Source organism: Phlebotomus argentipes, unplaced genomic scaffold, assembly GCF_947086385.1.
Source record: "Phlebotomus argentipes unplaced genomic scaffold, Phlebotomus argentipes genome assembly contig_5, whole genome shotgun sequence".
NCBI classification, from domain to species: Eukaryota; Metazoa; Arthropoda; class Insecta; order Diptera; family Psychodidae; genus Phlebotomus; species Phlebotomus argentipes.
Genome location: NW_026776165.1, coordinates 6,634,802 through 6,655,030, shown reverse-complemented (window position 1 = coordinate 6,655,030; position 20,229 = coordinate 6,634,802). Strand labels below are relative to the sequence as shown.

Genomic DNA, 20,229 nt, shown 5'->3' with positions numbered 1-20,229 from the left:
ACGCCAGAGACCTCTTGTGGCCATTTTCGTCTCATAACCTCCAAAAACTTGTTTTGTTTACCATTTTCTGATCGCCGATTTGAGTCTCTATTTTCACTTGGAAGCGCCCAAAAATGGATGACGTGAGTTAGCGCATCGTGTGCCCCGGAGACTCCACTAACATATTCCATTACAGGCATTGCTGGATAAGATGGATCAGGCGTGCAGGACAGCCGAGGAGTTCACCAAACTCTACTACGAAAGCATGGACAAGAGACGTCACGTAAGTCTCTCTCTCCGGAGAGATTCTGGGGATTCTGGACTGTCAGGGATTGATTTAATTTGTCCTGTGTTTGCAGCAAATGTTCCGCTTGTACCTGGACAATGGGATTCTCGTGTGGAATGGCAATGGCGTGACGGGGAAGGATGACATTCAGAAGTTCTTCCAGGAACTACCCGTGTCTGACCACCAGACGAACACACTGGACGCCCAGCCGGTGCTCGACGCCGCCGTGTCCACGCAGCTCACATTCCTCATCCAAGTCAGCGGCTCCGTGAAGTTCAGCAACGACGGCCTGGCGCGTCCCTTCCAGCAGACCTTCATCATCACCGCCCAGGCGGACAAGTGGAAGATCGTGAGCGACTGCTATCGCCTGCAGGACGCCATGTTCAAGGACAGGAAATGAATAAATCTCGCATCTCTCTTTTGCCACATTCTTTTTATTCTGTCTTCGGCTTCTTCGCGTCCGGACCGTCTTCGGCGTCGAAGATGGGCCGCGGCTGCGTCTTGGCGTACGCCGGCGCGATCCAGTACGGATTCTCAGCCGCCTCCTTGGCATACTTGAGAATGGCCTCGCGCGGATCCTGATCGTCGTCCACGCGCTTGCTCAGGCCCAGATTGCGGATCACGTAGGAGCTCAGCGTGCCGCCAGACGACGCCACTCTGCCGCCCTGGCCGGACGTGATCGGCAGATCGGGCTTGCGCGACTTCACGGGATCCGCGCGATCCTTCTCCATCTTCTTCCGGCTGGAGCGGCTCTTCTCCTGCCGGAACATGGGCAGCGCGTGCGGCGTGATGACCTGCGTCGTGCCCACGACCTCCACGTGCTTCTTCTTCCTGTACGTCTTCACCACGCACAGCTTGGCGCCGCGCAGGCTCCGCTTCTCGTCGTAGAAGCACTTGATCGTCCCATTGCCGCATCCCACGAAGATCTGGTTCAGCTTCGGGTGCCACAACACCTTGATCACGTGCGAATCCGTCACGGGAATCTCGTGCACGCGTTCGCTGGTGCGCGTGTCGAAGAAGTGCAGCGTGGCAGCGTCCTTGCCCTTGTCCAGCGACTCTCCCGTGACCAGGACGGCGTCGTCCGGGCTGAAGACGCAGTCCGTGGTGTCGTAGCGCGCGTAGAGCGCGTCGAAGGTGAAGAGCGGCTTCCGGAGCTGGCGCATGTCCCAGAGTCTCATGGTGCCGTCGCAGGATCTGGACGCCAGCTGCGTGCCGAGGTGTGAAAAGGTGACGCAGGAGATCTCGCTGCCGCGGGCGTGCGCCTCGCGGATGCAGTGCGTGGTGTTGACGAACATCCGGCGCGTGTCCCACATCTGGATGGAGCCGTCGGCGCATCCCGCCGCGATCAGCGTGGCGTCCCTGTTGTACGTGCAGCTGTGCGGCAGCGTCTTGAGGCCGCCCTGGGCGCGCGTCTTGATCAGCTGCTTCTGCTGCTTGGCGCCGGACGCCTCCCAGATACGCAGCGTGGCGTCCAGGGCGCTGGTGAGGAACTCCTCGCGCCTGCCCGGATGCCAGCAGCCGGCCGTGAGCTGCGCCGTGTGCCCCTTCGTCCTGGCCATGTCCGTGATGTACTGATCGCCCTTCACGCACTCCATTTTCTCGAAGCCATCCCTGTCCAGGATCTTCGCCTGCGAGTTGCCCGACACCACCAGGATCCTGTCGCCCGTCACGGAGTATTGAATGCTGCGGATGGGGTAGTTCTCACACGGCTGCAGCGTCCGGAAGGCCCTCATGCTCGTGTCCATGCCGGCGAAGTCCCAGAAGAACAAGTCGTAGTTGACAGAACCGCTCGCCAGGCGGGCGCCTGACGGATCCGCGGACAGTGCGATCACCGCCTTGGAGCCATGCTGCATGGCCACTTCGTGTGTAGCCGGAATACGCCCCAGGAGACCCTCATCCTCCTCCTCTTCCTCCTCCTCGTCACTCTCTTCACTGTCGCTGCCCTTTTGCGCCGTCTTTGCGGTTCCCGCGGCTAAATCCGGCGGCGGCAGTGGTCCAATCACATCATCCTCATCCTCACCCTCCTCCTCCTTCGCAGCCACTTCCTGGGATTGCACAGGATTCCTCTTGGGCACCTGTCTCGCCTTGGCAATCTGCTCAGCAATGTCGAAGTTCTTCGCCTTGCGGCCAAATCCCGATATTCCCATCACTTCCTTCACATGCTGACTCTCTAGATCGTCTGCAATCTCCTCGATGGCCTGATTCAGCTTATTTACAGGTGCATTCTTGCCAAATGTACCAAAACCTGAGGGAGAAAAGCGCCCCAAAATAATGTAAACAAACCAATTCAAGCCATGAAATTATTGTTGTCTTTTTCTACCTTCATTCTGGGGATTTTCCCCGGAATTTCCACCCTCACTCGACGCCTTGGTGAAGCTGATCTTGCCAAATGTGATTTTTGGCTTGTTCATCACAGTTTTTCCACAATTTTCACGCGCACGGCAAAGCGAATGTCAACAAACTAACACAAAAACAATACGCATCTGGAGAGACGAAAATGCCACTAGAGGCGCTGCAAGACGCAGTGGAGATTTTTAGCACAGCGAATGCGCGCCAGATAAACTTGGATAAAATCATGGTTTTTTGCCTTATTCCTAAATATGCGGTTTTTAATCATCGATTCCATACAATATCACTGTACTTCTACATTGTGGTGCTTCGCCATGTGAATCCGGAAGTCCCTCTTCAGCCAGAAATCCCGCTGACAGATTGCACACTTGAACGGCGCCTCTTCGTTCAGATGATTCCTCCTGATATGAATCTGCAAGGATTTTACATTGAATTTACATCTTATTTTCCCTCCTTTCTGGGCTGTTTCGCTCACCTGCAGCTGAGATTTGTCCTTATACACAACGTCACAGTAGTCACAGATGAATCTGCGACTGCTGTGGCGATCATTCACATGGCGATTCAGGAGTCGCGCCGTGGTGAAGGTCTTGGAGCAACCCAGGATGCGACACTTGAACGCATTCTCAGTCTTCTCGTGCGTCTTCATGTGGGCTCTGAGCGCGGTGTCGCGGGACATTCGCTTGCCGCACACATTGCACACCGGACTGAGATCGTCGGTGATGCCGAGGTGCTTGAACAGGTGGCGGCGCACGCCCTCCTTCCACGTGAATCCCTTGCCGCAGATGTCACAGGTGAAGGGCATCTTACCCGTGTGCAGCACCATGTGCTTCTTCAGGCTGTCCCGCGAGGAGAAGATCTTACCACACTCAGAGCATTGCAGATCGCTGACAATCTTCGAGATGTTCGTGTTGGTGTCGGAGAAGAAGACGCCCTCGCTGTGAGTCTTCCAATGCGCCAGCAATTCAGCCTGCGAGACAAACTCCCGATTACACCACTTGCACAGGAATCGCTCCTGCTTCTTGTGCACATTCTTCTCATGGAACTGCAAATTTACAATAAATAAAAGCATAAAGTATGGTTGTAACTCAGATGAAGATTCTTCCATTTTGAAGACTCCCAAAACTCCTAAAACACATTTTTCCTATTCTTTTTGTTCTTTTCGACCGATTTTAATAATCTTCAACTTATTAGAAAGGTTAAGCAAAACTCTAATACTACTTAAAAAAGAGAAGTTTGTTCGATTACTGCTTAAGACGATAAATTATAATGTTTACAAAATTGAAAATCAAGAATTTTGTTTGAAAATCAAATTATTTGGATAAAATTTTGATAGTCCAGTTGAAGACATTCCCAAAAAAGTATTAAACTTTTCTACCAAAGCCTCTGAACTCTCAGCATTTGAGTTTTACTTAAAACCTAAACTAGAATCTTCTCTTCAAATCATGTTCACTGTGCGACTGATGCTCACCTTGAGATATCTCTCGAAACGGTAGGATTTGCCGCAGGAGCCGCACTTGAACAATTTCTTGCCATCATCAAAGTGGATCTTCAGGTGGCGCGAGTAGGCGAAGATCCACTTGAATGTCTTGCCGCAGTGCGGACACACGTGAGGCTTTCCCTGCGAGTGACTCTTCTGGTGTTGCTCGAGGCGCGACTTGTTGGCAAATGCCTTTCCGCACGTCTCGCAGATGATTCTCTTCGGTGGGCCCCTCTTCGGTGGTCCTTTGGCAGGAGAGTGTTGATGGATGTCTGGCGAGGAGTTGCCCGTTTGGATGCTGCGCAGCGACTCCTCCAGCTCCCTGATTGTGTCCTCAAGTGACGCCATGGGTGTGTCCAGGGAGGCGAGAGGCGAGAGCGAAGCCTCGAGACTCTTTGTGGGATCCTCGAGATCCTCCAGGCTCTTCTCCACCGCCTCCCTGATCACATCCGTGAAGTCAGGAGTCTGATGGTGCTCGAAGAGCTTAACAAATGACTGATGATCGTACGCCGGCGAGTTGAGAACGGAGCCACAAGTGGAGACAACAGAGCTCGGGATGTCGAAGAGATTCTCATCAAATTCAATTTCCTCCACTTCGGGTGGCGTCTGGTTGTCCTGGAGGGACTTGAAGTAAATGAGATCGATTTGATCGGTGTCCAGTGAGAGATCATCGCACTTCTCCAGGTCCAGGAAGTCATCGGAAATGTCAGAGAGGCGGAAGACGCTGCCGGTGTGCTCAAAGAGACGGATGATTTCGCTGACGATGTCATCAGTGAGATTTGGCGTGTCGAAGACACTGGAGAAACTCCTCTTGACACTGTCATAGTCACCAAAGCCCTGATAGAAGCACTTCACCAGGAAAATCCTCTGCCGCATATCGAAGGCGCGCAAGGAGTTCCTCATGATTCCCGAAATTCAAAGAGAAAAACACGCAAAGGGCAAAATATCTTCGACGACGAGTGAAATGCGATAAACGGTCAAGGTCCATGAATGTGGTTGCAACTGATAACACCCAAGTTGGAGGTCAATTTGGGCGGGAGTTGAATCACACAAGCAACTGCCGGGCGAGCTCAGCTGGACGGCCTGACGAAAACTGATCATTTCCACTCGATCGTCACACAAAACTCTCCCTTGGCTCGTCGCCATTGCGCTCGCCGGCTCATCGTGTGCGAAGAGAGTTGAAAGATCACGGATAAAAATGTGCTTCATAAAGAATATCACTCTGCGAAGGCATTTTGTGCAGGAAAAATCACCGCGATGCTGATAAAAAAGGGGGAAAAAGTGAAGAGAGAGAGTGATCGCGAAATTACATATGTAAAAATTGTATGTAAATTGTTGTGATAAGTTATCAGGTCATTTTTCTATAAGAAAACGACAACGATTTTCAGGTCAACAGACCGTCCCAGAGCATTAATTAAGCGTTCAGCCACGATTACAACATTGTATTGCCAGGAATTTCGTCAATATATTCACTATTCATTCACAAAAATCTTGCGCTTCCGTCATCCAAAAGGGGAAAATATAATTGCCACGACACTGCAACGACATTGCATTAAAGTCGTCCTATTTTGAGGGGACCTTTTACAGAAGCGTTGAAAGACTCTGAATTTACGTAAATTTTTTTCTCAATCTTTTACTAACAGAGGTCAAAATATTTGATTAGAAACTTCTTCTGTAATGGTTTTTTGATACTGAAGTTAGATTGTGAGGTTATGTATGAGGAAGATATAGTTAAAGAGCTTGAAAATGAGTTTAGCACCAATAAACAAGTGTTTCTGGTGTCAAATATTAAGCTTAGCACCTCAAAAGAGCAAAAACATGGACTTTATTTGACTCTAAACTAGTATTTTTGAGGTTAGAATGAAATTTAGTTGCTTTTTCTGGGTGAATTCTTGAAATGACGAACTTTAATTGCCTAAGTTTGTCAGTACATGTGAATTAACGTAGTTTAGAGGCAAGAATTGTTGATCTTTGAGGTTATTTAGTTAGTAAAACCAGAATATCTTCCCCTTGTCGCCACCATGAACACTAAATTACTAATAAGCTATCTTATTCACATGCTATTCAGAGGCAATTCTGATCTTTTCAACCACTCACCATGTGATATTGTGTGAATTAATTCGATTTACCAACTCTGCACTCGACAATGCGCCACACAGAAGGAATGAAGACATTTTTGATTGTGATGGACAAATTGCAGGAAATATTCAGCAAATAACATCACGCTTCTCAAGAAAAATTACTTTATTATCTCAATTTTTCTTCTTTTGCTCCTTCATGAATAATAATTTACAAAAAGTTCTACGCATGTTTTTTTTAGTAAATATATTATTTTATTATTTGTTTAACCAAGTGTTTATCTATTTATCGTCCTAATTTAGCCACATTAATCACAATTTTACACAATAACTCACTATTGCTCAACAGTTTTATTTTCTTCTCCATTCTTGATCAACTATACGATCACGAATCTTAGCCTATATACAATTGTTTGTTGTTTTAATAAAAGAGGTTTTAATATTGATTTGTTAAAAAAATAGGTTTTGTGACAATAATTGTCTTCCTGGACGCTCCTCAATAAAATGTACACAAAATCGATATTACAAACATAAGATGGGATTTTTCGTGACTTTTCTCACTGCTTCTGCACAGTCGACATCGCATTGCTCTTCACCTCCAGCAATTGGGGATAGTTCTCGACGATGTTGAGCAGAATTGTGTCGATGTAGTGCTTCAGCCTCACATTCTCCTCCTCCTTGTCCTGATACGCCGTCTGAAGCTGCAGAGAAACGTCCAGAAAAAGAGAGCTTTTAGAGTGTGATTTGCGTAGGAAAGTTGGTTGGAAAATGTGTGTTAGAGGATTTGTGAATGAAGTGTGAGTGAAGAGAGGAAGTCAGTGAAGTGAATCAGATGCGGCTTTGCTGTTGCGTGTCACCACACCTCAGACCCCCAGGAAAAAGAGTTATTGCTCAACATTCTCAAAGGCCAATCGCATCGATGCATGCTCACGTTAATGCTTTTTCTACTGCTGCCACACGAAAAATAAAATCTTCTTTATTTGATCAGCAAAATCAGTTCTTTCGATAGAAACACAAAAATTCCTATTCACGCAATTTAATTAAATATTAATCAAATAGCAAAGAAAAAACCACTCGAAAATGCCAAAAGACAATTGATCAGAGAAAATGGATTTCACAAGATGAGAAAGCGCAAAGAAAAAATCAGGAGAGAATTCGCGACATGCAGGCAAAGACTTGAGGTTTACCTGCGTGAGTGATGTCAGCATAGCCGCATCTGTTGCGTCCTGCAAAGACAACCACTAGTCAATTAAATCCGTAACATTTCTTCACCGCTTCTTCCGGGGGTTAAAGAAAGGTTCTTCTAGAATGTTTTTGAGAGAATCTTAGGAGAAATTCACAAAGGAATTCAAATGTTCAGATATTTGTTGCACATAACCTCAAAATATTGACAGACAACTCTTAAGGATACAAGATGTTTTAAGGAAAACTAGAAGAATTCCAATGTAATTAGCTGAAAATTGCTTTTTGGTGGTGAAATTCTCTCAGAAACCATCCAAAATAAACGATTTTCTAAAATTTCAACAATATTTTCGAGGTTATGTTCGATTTTTAAACAATTTACAATATTTTTTAACTGCTAAGTAAAAAAAAGTCTAATTTTTTCCCCTTCACTGCTTAAATTGGCTTTTTAGGCAATTATTTAAGCACTTTTTTTAAATTTTAACAAGTCACATAACCTCTAAAAAAAAAAGCATTATGTTGACTGTTTTCTAACCAAGAATTGTACATAAAAGCAAAATATGGCGTCTATTGGTTAGAAATAACCTTTCAAGACGGGGAAAAATGACAGATTTCTGAATACTTTCGCTTCCTAAGACTTCTGCACACCATTTATAGCCTAGTCCGCCTTGGTCTGATCTGGTGCTCTCTTTACCTGACTCTGACTCATGTCGTGAAGCTCCTGCGCGAGGCTGTTCGATGTGCCGTTCAGGAGATTTCTGCCCTCTTCCACGCCCCGCGTGAGAACCAAAGCCTGCAACTCTTCATTGGCCTCCGAGAGATCTGCAGAGAGACAGAAAGACATTTCCTGATTAATCAAGGCATTGAGATTAGGAGTCAGTTGTAAACACGAGAAAGTACATTCCTGGCAACCGGCGTGATTTTTTTCTCTCTCTCCGCTGGAAATGTTATTTAGCGCGATAAGCCAATCTGCACGAGTCACAAAGCTATCAACAATCTCTGCCGCTTCTGCCGGCTCTAATCTCCGGGAAAATCCCATTCTCCAAATCTCGGCTTTACGAAAGAATGCGATAAGGGACAGAGGGCGTCGCGGAGTAGGGGAAAGAAGGGCAATTGTCCCTCTTTTGGGGCAAAATTACTGTGTGATTTATTCTAAATTGCAGAGATTCCTGATTTAGGTGAGGCAGAAGGCTAGAATTTCTGTATCTTGGTCATAATTGAGTTGTGAATGGTCAGAAAAGAGTAAATTCCACAAAACGACCATATTTTAACCGTAAAATGGATCAAAACCTTCATCAAGCGCAGTTGTGACTCACTTTTGTTGGTCTGACGCAACTCATCAAGCTCCTGATGCAACTCCTCTAGTCTTATGGATTCCGGCGACGTGGTCGGCATGGCTGGACCACGTTCGCTGCGCAGCCTGTCCACCTCCTTGCTCATCTCCAGCATCAGCTCCTCCGTGGCCACTTTGTCCGCCAGCAGTCGCTTCTCGCGCGCCTGCACCTCCATCAGGTCCTGCTGCATGGCGGCGCAATTGTCGCGCGCAATCTCCAAACTCTCCTCGTTGGCATGCAAGTCGGCCGCCTGCTTGTCGCACTGCAGGCGCAGGCGCTGCGCCTCCTCGCGCACCATCGACGCCTCCTTCTCTACCGTGCGCACCTTCATCTGACAGTTCTCCGACTGCAGCTGCGCCTCGCGCTCCATTCTGGCCAGCAGCTCGCGATTGCGCCGCTGCTCCTCGGCGATCCTCTCCTCGGCGCGCATCTCACACTCGCGCAGCTGCTCCTCCAGCATGTGATAGCGCGCCTGGAGGACCGCATACTCCGTCTTCGTGCGCGTCGTGATGTCCTCCACGTTGTTCTGCGTGTCCGCCAAATTCGTCACTTGTCGCTGCAACAATTCCAGCTGCGAATGTGAAGAAAAACAGCGTGAATTTTTATTGTTTAGAATTCAATCAAAATGAATTTCAATTAGATCCCTATCAAAATCACGTTCAACAATTGCGAAAATGTGAGTCTTAGTGTGCCATTAAAATGATTTAATCAAGATTTAATCTATTATAATTTTGAAAAAATGCTGAAAATAGCACTAAAATCATTAAATTTTTCATCGAGAGCATATTTAATAGAATATTTATACTCTTCTTTACTTAAAACAACCCTTTTCCGTCTTTTTAAAGTATTTTTATGGTATCTAAAGACCCCAGTGGCGAACGTCGTGTGACAATTACGCGGACTTTCTGATGACCGTCACCTTATGTCCCACAGAATGTACTTTATATAATCATTCTTTAATTCGATCGAAAATGTCACACAGAATGACAGATCAGTTTTTTGCCCAAAAATGCCGCTTTTTTGCATGCTTTTCTCGGGCCAAATGAAATAAAATATTTCCTGTTGACCATAAAGAGTCAACCACTTTTCTCACGCACTGAGGAAGAGCCAAATTGGTCAAGGATCATAAAACCTACTTGCTCGTTGAGGTTGTCACACACTTCGGCCTTGATGCCGTTCATCTTGGCTGTGCCATTGCGCAGGAAGTTCTGATTCTCCGCAATGAGGCGCAAATTGCTGCTCTTGAGATTGTTTTTGGCATTGTTGATCTCCACGAGATCACTGATCTGACTAGGTATATCCTTTGTACCCTCGAAACTCTCGTCCTTCAGCGTGTCCGGCGTGCCGCGACCGCACTCGTCGATGAAGAAGCCCGAATGCGGTCCAGATCTCACCCTGCTCTCCTCCTCGTCGCTGTCCGCGGACGATTCCGTCCCGTGCAGACTGAGGAAGGTCTCCTCATCGACGAGCACAGGTCGACTCTTGTCGTACTGATGCTGATGACAACTCAAATCGAGATCCTCAACACTGTCACGCCTGCCATTTACACCATTTATGGGGCCGATAAACTCAAACTGTCCCTGCCACAGATCGTAATCCAAATCCAAACTGTCTGGCTGACTTCGGGATTCGGGTGTCGTCATCTTTCAACTCTTTCCCCACCCAAAACACACGCGCAGCACTTAAGTTGGCTCCTCCAAGTCAGTCAATCTCCTCATCTTATCGCACTATCTTTTCGCTAGAAATCTTTCACGTGCTCCTTCTCACTTCTCAGATGCCTTTCTGTCTTCCCGCCCGAAAAGAAAAGCAATTCACAATCACTTGAGAGGTATAAAGAGGAGAAGAAGAAGTATTTATCATCTGCAACTCTCATTGCCAAATTTTCAACGTGATCAATCAATCGCGGAGATCATTCATGTGATCCGATTGTTTATTTAGCTATTTTCTCTCCCAAGAGTACAAGAAAAAACCCCTTCCAATCATTCTCTTTCTCTTCTCACCATGCCAAGGGGGAGATAATATGCTGAGAAGTGGTGTACAACTCAAGAGAAGTACAGAAGAAGTGGAAGTGTTTAAGAATTTACAATATTGATTTCATTTCTTTGATTATTTCAATCTTAGAAGTCATTTCTTAACCAGAACTGCGTCTTGACGTATATTTTCTAGGTTATGTGACTTATTTATGACTAAATTATAGGTTAAAGTACGGATTTAAAAAGTTTTCTAAGGTGAAACAGTTGAATATGAAAGGTTCTAATGTCATTTTTGAGGTTATGATCAAAGAAAATATCCAGTAAAGTTATTTCAAGCAATATTTTTAAACTGTCAAAAATAAGTGTTTTAACCTCACTTCTTGACTGATAAGCCCACATTTTTTCTTATTTTGGCAGACTAAAAATGTTTTACTGTTTGCAACCCATATTATCTCCCCCTTGATGCGTCTCTCTACATTTGCGGCAGTGAATTTTCACGGTGGAACTCAATTACAATCTATCGTGCAGAGCCAAAATCAATGTGGAATTGAAATTGAGAGTACAATTTTCACAAGGGCAGAGCAAATGTGGATTTTTCACACAATCGAGAAAGTGTTAACAGCATAATTTTACAATTTTTACTCTCATTTTCCCACTTAAACTACAATCTTTCGTCAAGTATTTGTCGATGTGAGGCGAAGAAACGTCACAGGTTTTAGTATTTCACCATATTTAGTGTTGTGCATTATTTATGCGAAAAGATTCATTCACAAAAGACATTTTGGTCACCTTTATGAAGACAAAGTGAGAGTGGATTTGAGTGATTTCTTTCCATTTCTTACAAAAGCATTGTCATGAAAAGTAACTTATAAAACGCAAACACATTTTCCCTGATGGTGTTTTAACATTAAATTCTCACACCCGCAGAAGGTGAAAATTGCTGGGCAATTTTCAAGATCAAGAAGTCGTGACTCAACAGAAGAGAGAAAGAAAGACTTTCTCCCCCGAAAAGTGCAGCCAAGAAAGTTCCAACCAGAAACAATTTCCATTTCATCCGAAAAACAAGTTATAAATTCAATGAACTTTTTCAATAAATACTTCTTCAATGTGGCGCGGAAAGAAACTGAGTGAATTTTCTGATACAAAACTTCTGCTAACAGTTTATTTTATTACACTCTAAGCCAAACATCCATCATAGTCTCTCTAACTTACATCACGAGTTATGAGGAATTGTTGAAGTTGTACCGTTGAGAGAAAAGACACACTTTAGTGCTTCATTTGTGGGCAAAATGTGTGGCAATTAATTGTTTTTCTCTCTCTCTCACTTTGGCCACAATTTATCCACAACAAGACAAACAGAGAGAGGGAGAGAGAGAGTTAATATAGAAAGATCGGGACAAAAGTATAGACTTTCAATTAGTCATTTATCTCTTTCCCCATATTTTCCATCTTTCCAGCGCACAATTTCACCGCAAAGATCTCATCTTCTTTCAGGTTGTCGTCCCAAAAAAGAAGGGAAGAAAAGTGCATCAATTGGCAGAAAAGAGAAAGAATAGTGGATAAATTATGTGATTTTTCACTACTTTGAGACCAATTCATAACATCCACATTGAAAAAGCACTCATTTTTTTCCCACAACAAAGTGATGAAGGAGAAAAATTTACACTTTTCCCACAAGTCACACAAATCTCTTCTCACTTTTTTCTTCTCTTCTTCTTATTCATCACCGTCGTCGCGCTTCTGCCAACAACCTGAAAGACTTGTTGCTCACTTGAAAATGCTGTTTTCCTCTCCGTCTCGCCTCAAGATTGCGACACTGCTTTTGATCGTGTTCTCGGAAGTCCAAAATTAGTCAAAAATGTGTGGAAAACGATGAAATTTTCCACTTCCTGACAATTCCTTCATTTGACTAACGGACAAATGAAAGACACTTCGACAGGAGTCGACGTTTTTCAACTTTTTTCATACTTGTAAATTCTCAGTGAGAAATTTGTTAAAAATAATTGTTTTCCGTATCTTTTTCAATCATAACCTAAAAAAATATACTAAATATACTCTTCATTGATTTTTTACACCACTTTTAAGCACAATTTTCCACCCTTGGACTGAAGAGAGAAGCGAAGAAACGAGAGGAAAATCCATTGAGAATATTTTGCAGTGTTTGTTTTCACGGAGGTGAAAAGAAAGTCTCATTGAGGAAATGTTTGCAATCGTGTTTAAGATCACGAGATAGTCAATTTCATCTCTCTTGTACACAGATTTTCTCAATAATAAATCCACAATACAATGCACCTGCATCAGAATTCTATTGGACAGCTTTTTTCCCCCAACATAATATGTCAACATATTTATGTGACTTCCGCAGTGAAAATCCCAAACAGGAGAAAACGGTCAGTTTTTCTTCTCTCCATGAACAAATGCGGGTCAAGAGAGAAAAGTCACAATTTCCTCCTCGACGTGATGAATTTCATCACATTTCAGGATCAAGGGGGAGACAGTATGTCTGGAAATCTGTACAGCACTTCCTCAACACTTCCACAATTCCTCTGCAGAATCTTCAACACCGATTTTTCTAAGCAAAATAAATTAGAAAAGGCTTCTGTTAGTTGTAACTGAAGCTCGTTCAATGCAAATATTCCAAATATTTTACCACTTCCAATTCCCAAACACTTCCACAAAAGCTGTACACCACTTCCGACTGCGATATCTGCCCCTTGTTTAGGACAAAGATCATTTATTGTGCTCTAAAAAGTGTTTCAAGATCACGTTAAGAACCTTTCGTGTTGATCAAGATGAGAGAGAAAGAGAGAAAGAATCAATTTTTGAGAGGAAAATTTAATTGAGAATTATTAGAACGTGCAAGAATTTGAGGAAGCAGAACGAAAACTATAAAACTTGCTTAATTTGTCTCTTTCTGTCTCACAAAAATTTATAACTCAATACCAAAGCCAAAGAGCATCAAAAGCGGTGTAGAAACAAATCACGAGCATGACCGAGAATTTATCGCGAAACTTAATCACACCTTTGATGGTGTGAAGAAGTGATAAAACACATGATAAGAGACCAACGCACACTATCAATTCTACATTTGTTTTAACTGCATTTCATAAGAAAAACTTATGAAACATTGCAATAATCATAAAAAATAAATCACAACACAAAAATCGCACGCTTTACTGTTGCTGAAGAAATGCGGAATTTGATAGTAAAAGATTGACTTTTAGAAAAGAAAATGCCAAGAAGAAAGTGTTAAATATATCACAAAAGCGCCGCTGAAAATATTTCAGCGCAGACGCCTAAATGTGAGACTGTTTTATTGAAATATCGCACGCATGAAGTGTTATATAAAAAAAAATTTGAACACTTTCCAAGAAGTATTTTCACAGTTTTTCACTCGCAAATGGATTGTATTTTTGGCCAAAAGAAAAAAAAAACCACACAAAATCTCAAGTGCACCAACAATTCTTGCACGATTCTGTCCAGATAAAGACACAATCAAGGGGTGGAAAACATGCTAAAAATCTGTACAACACTTCTTGTCATCTTTAATAACTTCAAACACTGCAAAAGTGTGTTAAAAATGCATTTTCCTCTCTTTGTGACACTTCTTGAATTCTCTACGCATTTCTTTCCAATTTATCGTAATCTAATCTATAAGGATTTAAGTCTCAATGAGAGATTTAGATTTTTAACATTTGTATTTAGTCGTGAAATGGGAGAAAATACCCATGAAAATGACGTTTTTCAAGTATAAAAGAATATTTTATGAGGTTATGTTTGACTTTTTACTCAATTTTATACAATTGTGTATGATTTTCAAGGTAGAAGACCTTAATTCGTGTGAAAAAATCACTCTTATTGCTTTCTGGTGTTAATTATTGACTTTGTTTCACTTAAATTTGCCACATAACCTATAAAAAAAATGTGAAAAAAACACTATAAGATCGATTTTCTCTGGCAAAACTACTAAAAACACATTTCATGAGTGAAATATTGAATCACTTCCATTTCTCAGCACTTCCACCAAACTGTACACCACTTCTGAGCACAGTGTCTCCCCCTTGGGCGCTTCAGCGGCGCAATGTTGTGGTGTTAAAGAGGCACACAATGTCGTATGATTAGAACTTATCAGCTCAACTGAGGCGTTTAGAGGGAAAAAATCAGCATAGACAAGAGAATGAACTCAGAAGCACTGCGAGAAAATTCAATTAATCATCGACTGGAACACGACATTGATGAGAAATCCACTGAATGCTTGCGAGGATGGCACTTGATTGGACAAATTGACTTCAATGAGATGGTAAATTGGCATGAAAAACCGACCACTCCCAAACTATTTTCTGTCCCCGAGGCGCGCTTTTGTGCGCCTAAAGTTGGCAAACGCAGCTCTGAGGCAAATATTTAATGATTAAACAATTTTGTGTGTGTGAAAAATTGATGCCACGGATAAAAACACCGATCAAATATTCATTGAGCTTCTCCTCTAAATGTTTCTCAATTTGATTGCATTGGAAGAGATCTTCTTTTCAAGAGGTCACGGGGAATAATTTGAATAGAATTTACATTAAGCAGAAAATAAAAATTAAGTCTTCTTCACTTCTTCAAAAAACACACAAACATTTCACATGGATTTTTTCTTCACAGTGTTCAAAAGATTCGAACAATTCACCTTCAATTACCACTCAAGACAATTTGATAATAATCTATTTAGAATTGTGTGTCCGTTTTTCTGTCAGAGCAATTCTCAACGACTTTGTTGTGTGATAAAATTCAATCCAAACGGCGCGACGGTCGTGAAAAAACTGCCTTTCCCCCGTCAAACGCCAATCCAACTTGGCTTGAGATGTTCGCAGTGAAACTGTGTTGTGAAAAAGCACAAACATTCACACACAAACACTCGCAGACTAATACTAAAATTAACATTTCTCGGCACACGAAGCGCGGCGATCGCGTGAAAACCGTGCGGAACGTTTATTTGTGTGACTTTTCTTGAAGAAAAAGCACCACTTTCTGACTCAAAATCAAGCTCAAAATTCATCAGCAGAAGAGGAGGAAAATCCACCTCGTGGGTGGAAAATGTGCAAAGTTTTTCAGTTCAGAGAAATGAGTTCATTAAACACACAATGAAATTTTGTACTAAAAATAATGTCTTCATCATCAAAATATTTCAATATAACTGCAACTCTTAATTATCGCAATATCTTAATATGTTGTATGAAAATTGACTCAGTATGGAAAAGAAGTTGAGAGAGAATTTGTGTCTCAGAGTCTTTCACTTGGGAAATTTTCACATTTCACCCAATTAATCCTCATCGCCAATCGCCCGATCTCTAATTAGAGATGCAAATGATGGAGGGGAAATATTGAGATTTCATTGATGCAACATGATTTTAATTAAACAAAATTGAACTGTGCAAATGAGAGATTTGTTTTGCAACAGCCGATGGTGTTCCTCTGCTGCACCAGCAACTGCAGAGTGCCTCGTGGGCGTCTTTTTGTGGATTAATCGAGGCAAGGCAGGTTTTTCATTGCTTGCTTGTTGCCGATAAATGTGCAGAGAAACTACCTACATTCGGCCTGGAGTGGCGGCTGCCGCCGACTTCGTAGCAGCCTCAGCGGGATAAACGACAGAAAGTCCCGCATCTTTCACCGAACAGCATAAAAACAACTCCTGACAAGATTACTAATGCATTAACAAAAATACAGAGTTCGAGACATAGACGAGGGGAACCAGAAAGAGAAATGAATTCAATTGGGAGCGTTTTGTATAAGAGAATCTCAAAATTTCAGTGCAATGTCAGGTTAGGAATAAAAAAGTAAAGAAATAACATGAATTCGAAGGTAAATTATCTAAATACGAATCATATTCTGCCAACAAACTTACTATTCTTGATTGCTATTCAACCTGCTAGAGAACGTAAAAGAAGGGTTAATCATTGTTTTGTATACATTATGATTATGATTCGTTAGACATTATCAGCTTTATACATTGATAAAGAGTTACTCTGTTTGCCGCTCGATGAGTGGAGAAACACACGACACTCTGGCCTAAAAGAATCGCTTTCCACTACAGCCATTTGTGCACACGACACAATATCAATCTAAATGATAATACAAGTATAAATTGGGCGGGAAATAGTGCATCAGTCATCAGAACAAAGTGTTCACTGCAAGTTTACAGTTCCAAGAAGTGTCGAAAAGAAGTGAAAATGCCGTGCAAAGGTTGCGATCCAAGTGAGTTGGATGAAAAAAGTGATCTTTCAGTAGTGAACACATCTTTTCCCATTTCAGAGTGCAAGTGCTGCACGAAGAACTGCTGCCAAGGATGCAACTGCGAGACAAAGTGTCCTTGCACCTGTGACCAAAAGGGATGCTGCACCAAAGAGTAATCCAGGGGATGGATGAAGTGATTTGGAATTGGAAGTGTTTGAAAATATAATATTTGTCAGTTAAATTGTTCTTTCATTCTCAATTTACCCACACCAAGGAGGAGATAATGTGATCGGAAGTCGAAACACACGGCACTAGCCGAGTAGAATTGCTTTCAATTCATTTTGCACACGACACAATATCAATTGATTCGCTGGAGTATAAATTGGGCGCCGAATAAGCCAATCGTTGAAGTGTTGACGCAAAAATGCCCTGCAAAGGTTGCAAATCAAGTGAGTGAGAAAAAGTGATTTTCCGATGTGATTTTCAAGCCCATTTTCACTCCTTTTCAGCGTGCAAATGCTGCACATTTGCACCAGAATCGCAGTCTGACACAAAAGGAGTGGCGAAAGAGTGCAAATGTTGCACGAAGAATTGCTGTCAGAAGTGCAATTGCCAACCAAAGTGTCCCTGCACCTGTGACGATAAGTTGTGCTGCATCAAACAGTGACATTCGACGTGGTTTTGAGATTTCTGGGTCACGCACGAGTTTTCTGGCTAAATAGAATCATTTTCCGGGAGATGACAATGTGAAAAGTCAAAATCTATTTTTGTCATGAGCCACAGAAGAATCTCTTCTGGTGAGAAAATGATGTCATCTGGTTAATAGCTTTCAATACAAAAGTGGTGTGTATATAAATATTTTAATACAGACACTTCTTTCATCCTCTTCACACTTCTTTTTCTTTCTTCTTTTATCATTTACAGAGAGAGAAGATAATCTCTCGACGGTCTAGCATTAATTTATACAATTAATTCCATGTGTTTATGCTCAATGAAGGAGGGCGGCAACTTCAGCCATCACACAAATGAATCTTCTGCTCAAATTCAACTGCATTTTGCACAGCGAATCAAGGGGAGAACAATATGCCCTGAATCTGTACACCACTTTACATTCTGAGAATGTTTCCACACAAATTATAGTAACGCTCTTAAGTTTTCATCCGATATTTTTGCCTGAATCCAAACATAACCTAAAAATAGCTCTAATAGATCTTTAAAGTCATCTGTTACGATTTGCTAATAAACTTAAAATTGCCTATTCAGACTCAAAACCGTTTAGAAAATTGGTTAAATAATCTTTTTCAATTCTATATTATTCTTTTTGAGGTTATGATCTAAGCACAATTTGCAGTGTTTCTTGGACATCAAATATTTAGAAAAGCAATGTTTATTGCATGATTGACGATCTATCTATCGGATCTAGGGACTTGAGCATAAGAATTGATTTGCTAGAATGCGAATTATTCCGTAAATCACTCCTTAATTCGTTACATAACCTAGAAAATGGATTATTTTTATTGATTCTAAGTAAAAATGAAAAGGAATCTAAAGAATCAGGTTAATTTGGCAGTGAATAAAAGCACTAAAGAACACTTTCACTTCTCAAGTACTTCAGCTGAGCTGTACACCACTTCTCACAATATTATCTCACCCTTGGAGTGAATTGTAAGGCAAGAAGTAATTCTTCCACAAATGCAATAATGAGAAAATTCTTAACTGTGTCTGAGCTTCGGCGTTTCTCAACGCCTAATTTATTCCCTCTCTCTCTGTCTTTGCATTGAAGAAATGAGCGCGCAATGCAGTAGAAATCAGTGAAATAGAATAGAAGACGTCTGTGGATCATGAGACTGATCGCCAGAAGAATCAGCGGGCAGTGAAATCGCAAGAGAGCAAAGAGAGTTTCTGTGAAAATCACCCCCGGGGAGGAAATGAAAGAAAAAAGAACAGACATGGCGTTATGGTCTGATGACTCTAAAAATTCCATCATCATCAATAAGCGATTCAGTCTGACTTGAGAGAAAATATATAATCACGCTCTTACTCGCCGATGAATTTTCCCCTTCATCTTCTCATTGCACACAGACATTTATTGCAACAAACCAACAACAAACACTCTCTTCATCGCGAATCACCCACAAAGACACACAATTGTGTGGGCATCGGCAATGTGCGCGCGCCCTGGATGCCATCCGGCCACGCCAAGTGACATGTTCAACAGAGATTTTCGACGCACTTCCAGCGCCATTCTTTGCTCCAATTTCTTGTGATGCAAGCGCGATTGTAAGAATATGTCACACATCCTATGCCAACCCACACACATCTCAGGGACAGAGAGAGAGAGAGAGAGAGAGAGATTTGATGGCAGAAATGTAGTGAGAGTCTTTCATAAGTCACTTCCTGCCTTCAATTTGGCATTGTACGATATTAAGAAACTGTGTGATAAAAGCCAGATGGCATTCCTGCAAGATGACGAATGCATATGTTGAGGAGCTTTTCTCAATGGGGAAGATATCTTAGTCAGAAAGTTAAAACTACAGGTCAGGAAGTAATCCTACTGCGTTTCAAATGATTTTCCGCGTTGAACTGAGCATAGATTTGCAAAGTCGTATTAGAAATTTAACATGAAAAATCACAAAAATGATTAATAAAGCAGATTCCTAACCTCACAATTCGATTCACAGAAACAAAGGTGTTACATTAGAGTCTGAAAAGTAGATAAAATAGATAGAATTGAGGCATATTATCTCCCCCTTGAGCTTTTCCTTCCATACGAAATGAAAAGTCATAAATTATGTGCAAAATAGACAATAAACGTGGGTGTTTATGGTCTTTTTCTCACGGAAAAAAGGCCCTTTCACTAATCTTTCACATTATATTTTATCCAATTCAAAGTTATGCATTTTATGCTTTTTCATAGTCAAAAAAAAGTTGTTGAACGTGAAAATGATAATAAGATTTAATTCAGTATTATCTTATCGCATAAACACAACCCCAAAACTCACCTTGTGATTTAAATCTTGAACATCGTCCAAACTGACATCACTGTACATGTCTTCTGCGGTATCACAGTTGGAGCTTCTTCCGGACGAGTTGAAACTCGCTGAGCGATACAAGTGGCTGCAAAGAAGCAAAAGCTTTTAGGTTTCACTCGTGTTTCATCAGTTGCTCAGCAAAGACACACACTTTTTGGCGCCAATTCTGAGCACACAAACACACGCAACACGCACACACATTTTGACCTCTGAGGTGCGCTGAGCAGAGAAAGGGAAATTCTAGCAAAATTGCACAATAGACATGGCATATAAGGTAATAATAAAAAGGTGTCTAACATCCGCTAGAAGCAAAATATGCTAATGAC

General features: G+C 42.2%; 4 protein-coding genes and 1 long non-coding RNA gene across 14 annotated transcripts in view; 2 read left to right on the top strand and 3 right to left on the bottom strand.

The window, feature by feature from the left end:
• Window position 1: 1 nt before the first annotated feature.
• Window positions 2-686, top strand: LOC132265597 (NTF2-related export protein). Its single transcript, XM_059766330.1, has 3 exons — window positions 2-122; window positions 176-262; window positions 339-686. The coding sequence occupies exons 1-3, from the start codon at window positions 114-116 to the stop codon at window positions 663-665; spliced, it is 423 nt and encodes a 140-aa protein (XP_059622313.1). The 5' UTR covers window positions 2-113; the 3' UTR covers window positions 666-686.
• Window positions 682-2,764, bottom strand: LOC132265594 (gastrulation defective protein 1 homolog). The gene is made up of 2 exons (XM_059766326.1): window positions 2,586-2,764; window positions 682-2,510 (listed from the first exon to the last, which is right to left on the bottom strand). Exons 1-2 carry the CDS (start codon window positions 2,674-2,676, stop codon window positions 700-702), a joined length of 1,902 nt encoding a protein of 633 aa, XP_059622309.1. The 5' UTR covers window positions 2,677-2,764; the 3' UTR covers window positions 682-699.
• Window positions 2,765-2,773: 9 nt separating this feature from the next.
• Window positions 2,774-5,165, bottom strand: LOC132265595 (zinc finger protein OZF-like). The gene is made up of 3 exons (XM_059766327.1): window positions 4,083-5,165; window positions 3,090-3,656; window positions 2,774-3,026 (listed from the first exon to the last, which is right to left on the bottom strand). Exons 1-3 carry the CDS (start codon window positions 4,992-4,994, stop codon window positions 2,898-2,900), a joined length of 1,608 nt encoding a protein of 535 aa, XP_059622310.1. The 5' UTR covers window positions 4,995-5,165; the 3' UTR covers window positions 2,774-2,897.
• Window positions 5,166-6,317: 1,152 nt separating this feature from the next.
• Window positions 6,318-20,229, bottom strand: part of LOC132256591 (rab11 family-interacting protein 3) — a 29,077-nt gene continuing 15,165 nt past the window's right edge. For 2 of the 9 annotated variants that reach the window (XM_059753087.1, XM_059753096.1), the window contains 5 exons: window positions 19,874-19,988; window positions 8,668-9,256; window positions 8,046-8,173; window positions 7,357-7,395; window positions 6,318-6,870 (listed from right to left, as the gene is read on the bottom strand). In XM_059753087.1, the coding sequence (XP_059609070.1) occupies window positions 6,727-6,870; window positions 7,357-7,395; window positions 8,046-8,173; window positions 8,668-9,256; window positions 19,874-19,988 (1,015 nt within the window). In that variant the 3' untranslated portion in view covers window positions 6,318-6,726. Of the gene's footprint in view, window positions 6,871-7,356; window positions 7,396-8,045; window positions 8,174-8,667; window positions 9,257-9,821; window positions 10,989-15,221; window positions 15,463-19,873; window positions 19,989-20,229 lie in introns of those variants that run through there. The other 7 variants (XM_059753088.1, XM_059753089.1, XM_059753091.1 and 4 more) reach the window with 7 other exon arrangements.
• On the top strand, window positions 16,335-17,395 carry LOC132256592 (uncharacterized). 2 transcript variants are annotated; one of them, XR_009468223.1, is made up of 3 exons: window positions 16,631-16,892; window positions 16,950-17,320; window positions 17,381-17,395. It is a non-coding gene; the product is annotated as an uncharacterized LOC132256592 (long non-coding RNA). The 2 variants fall into 2 exon arrangements; XR_009468224.1 differs by lacking the exon at window positions 17,381-17,395 and having other exon boundaries at window positions 16,335-16,892; window positions 16,950-17,112.

Bases quoted from the DNA above. Each gene is read 5' to 3' on its own strand.
- LOC132265594 (XM_059766326.1), bottom strand. From the start codon at position 2,676: ATGAACAAGCCAAAAATCACATTTGGCAAGATCAGCTTCACCAAGGCG. The intron at 2,511-2,585 runs GTAGAAAAAGAC...TTTCTCCCTCAG, and splicing joins GGAAAATCCCCAGAATGAAG to GTTTTGGTACATTTGGCAAG.
- LOC132265595 (XM_059766327.1), bottom strand. From the start codon at position 4,994: ATGAGGAACTCCTTGCGCGCCTTCGATATGCGGCAGAGGATTTTCCTG. The intron at 3,657-4,082 runs GTGAGCATCAGT...GTAAATTTGCAG, and splicing joins GTTTCGAGAGATATCTCAAG to TTCCATGAGAAGAATGTGCA. The intron at 3,027-3,089 runs GTGAGCGAAACA...AAATCCTTGCAG, and splicing joins AGGACAAATCTCAGCTGCAG to ATTCATATCAGGAGGAATCA.
- LOC132265597 (XM_059766330.1), top strand. The intron at 263-338 runs GTAAGTCTCTCT...CTGTGTTTGCAG, and splicing joins GCATGGACAAGAGACGTCAC to CAAATGTTCCGCTTGTACCT.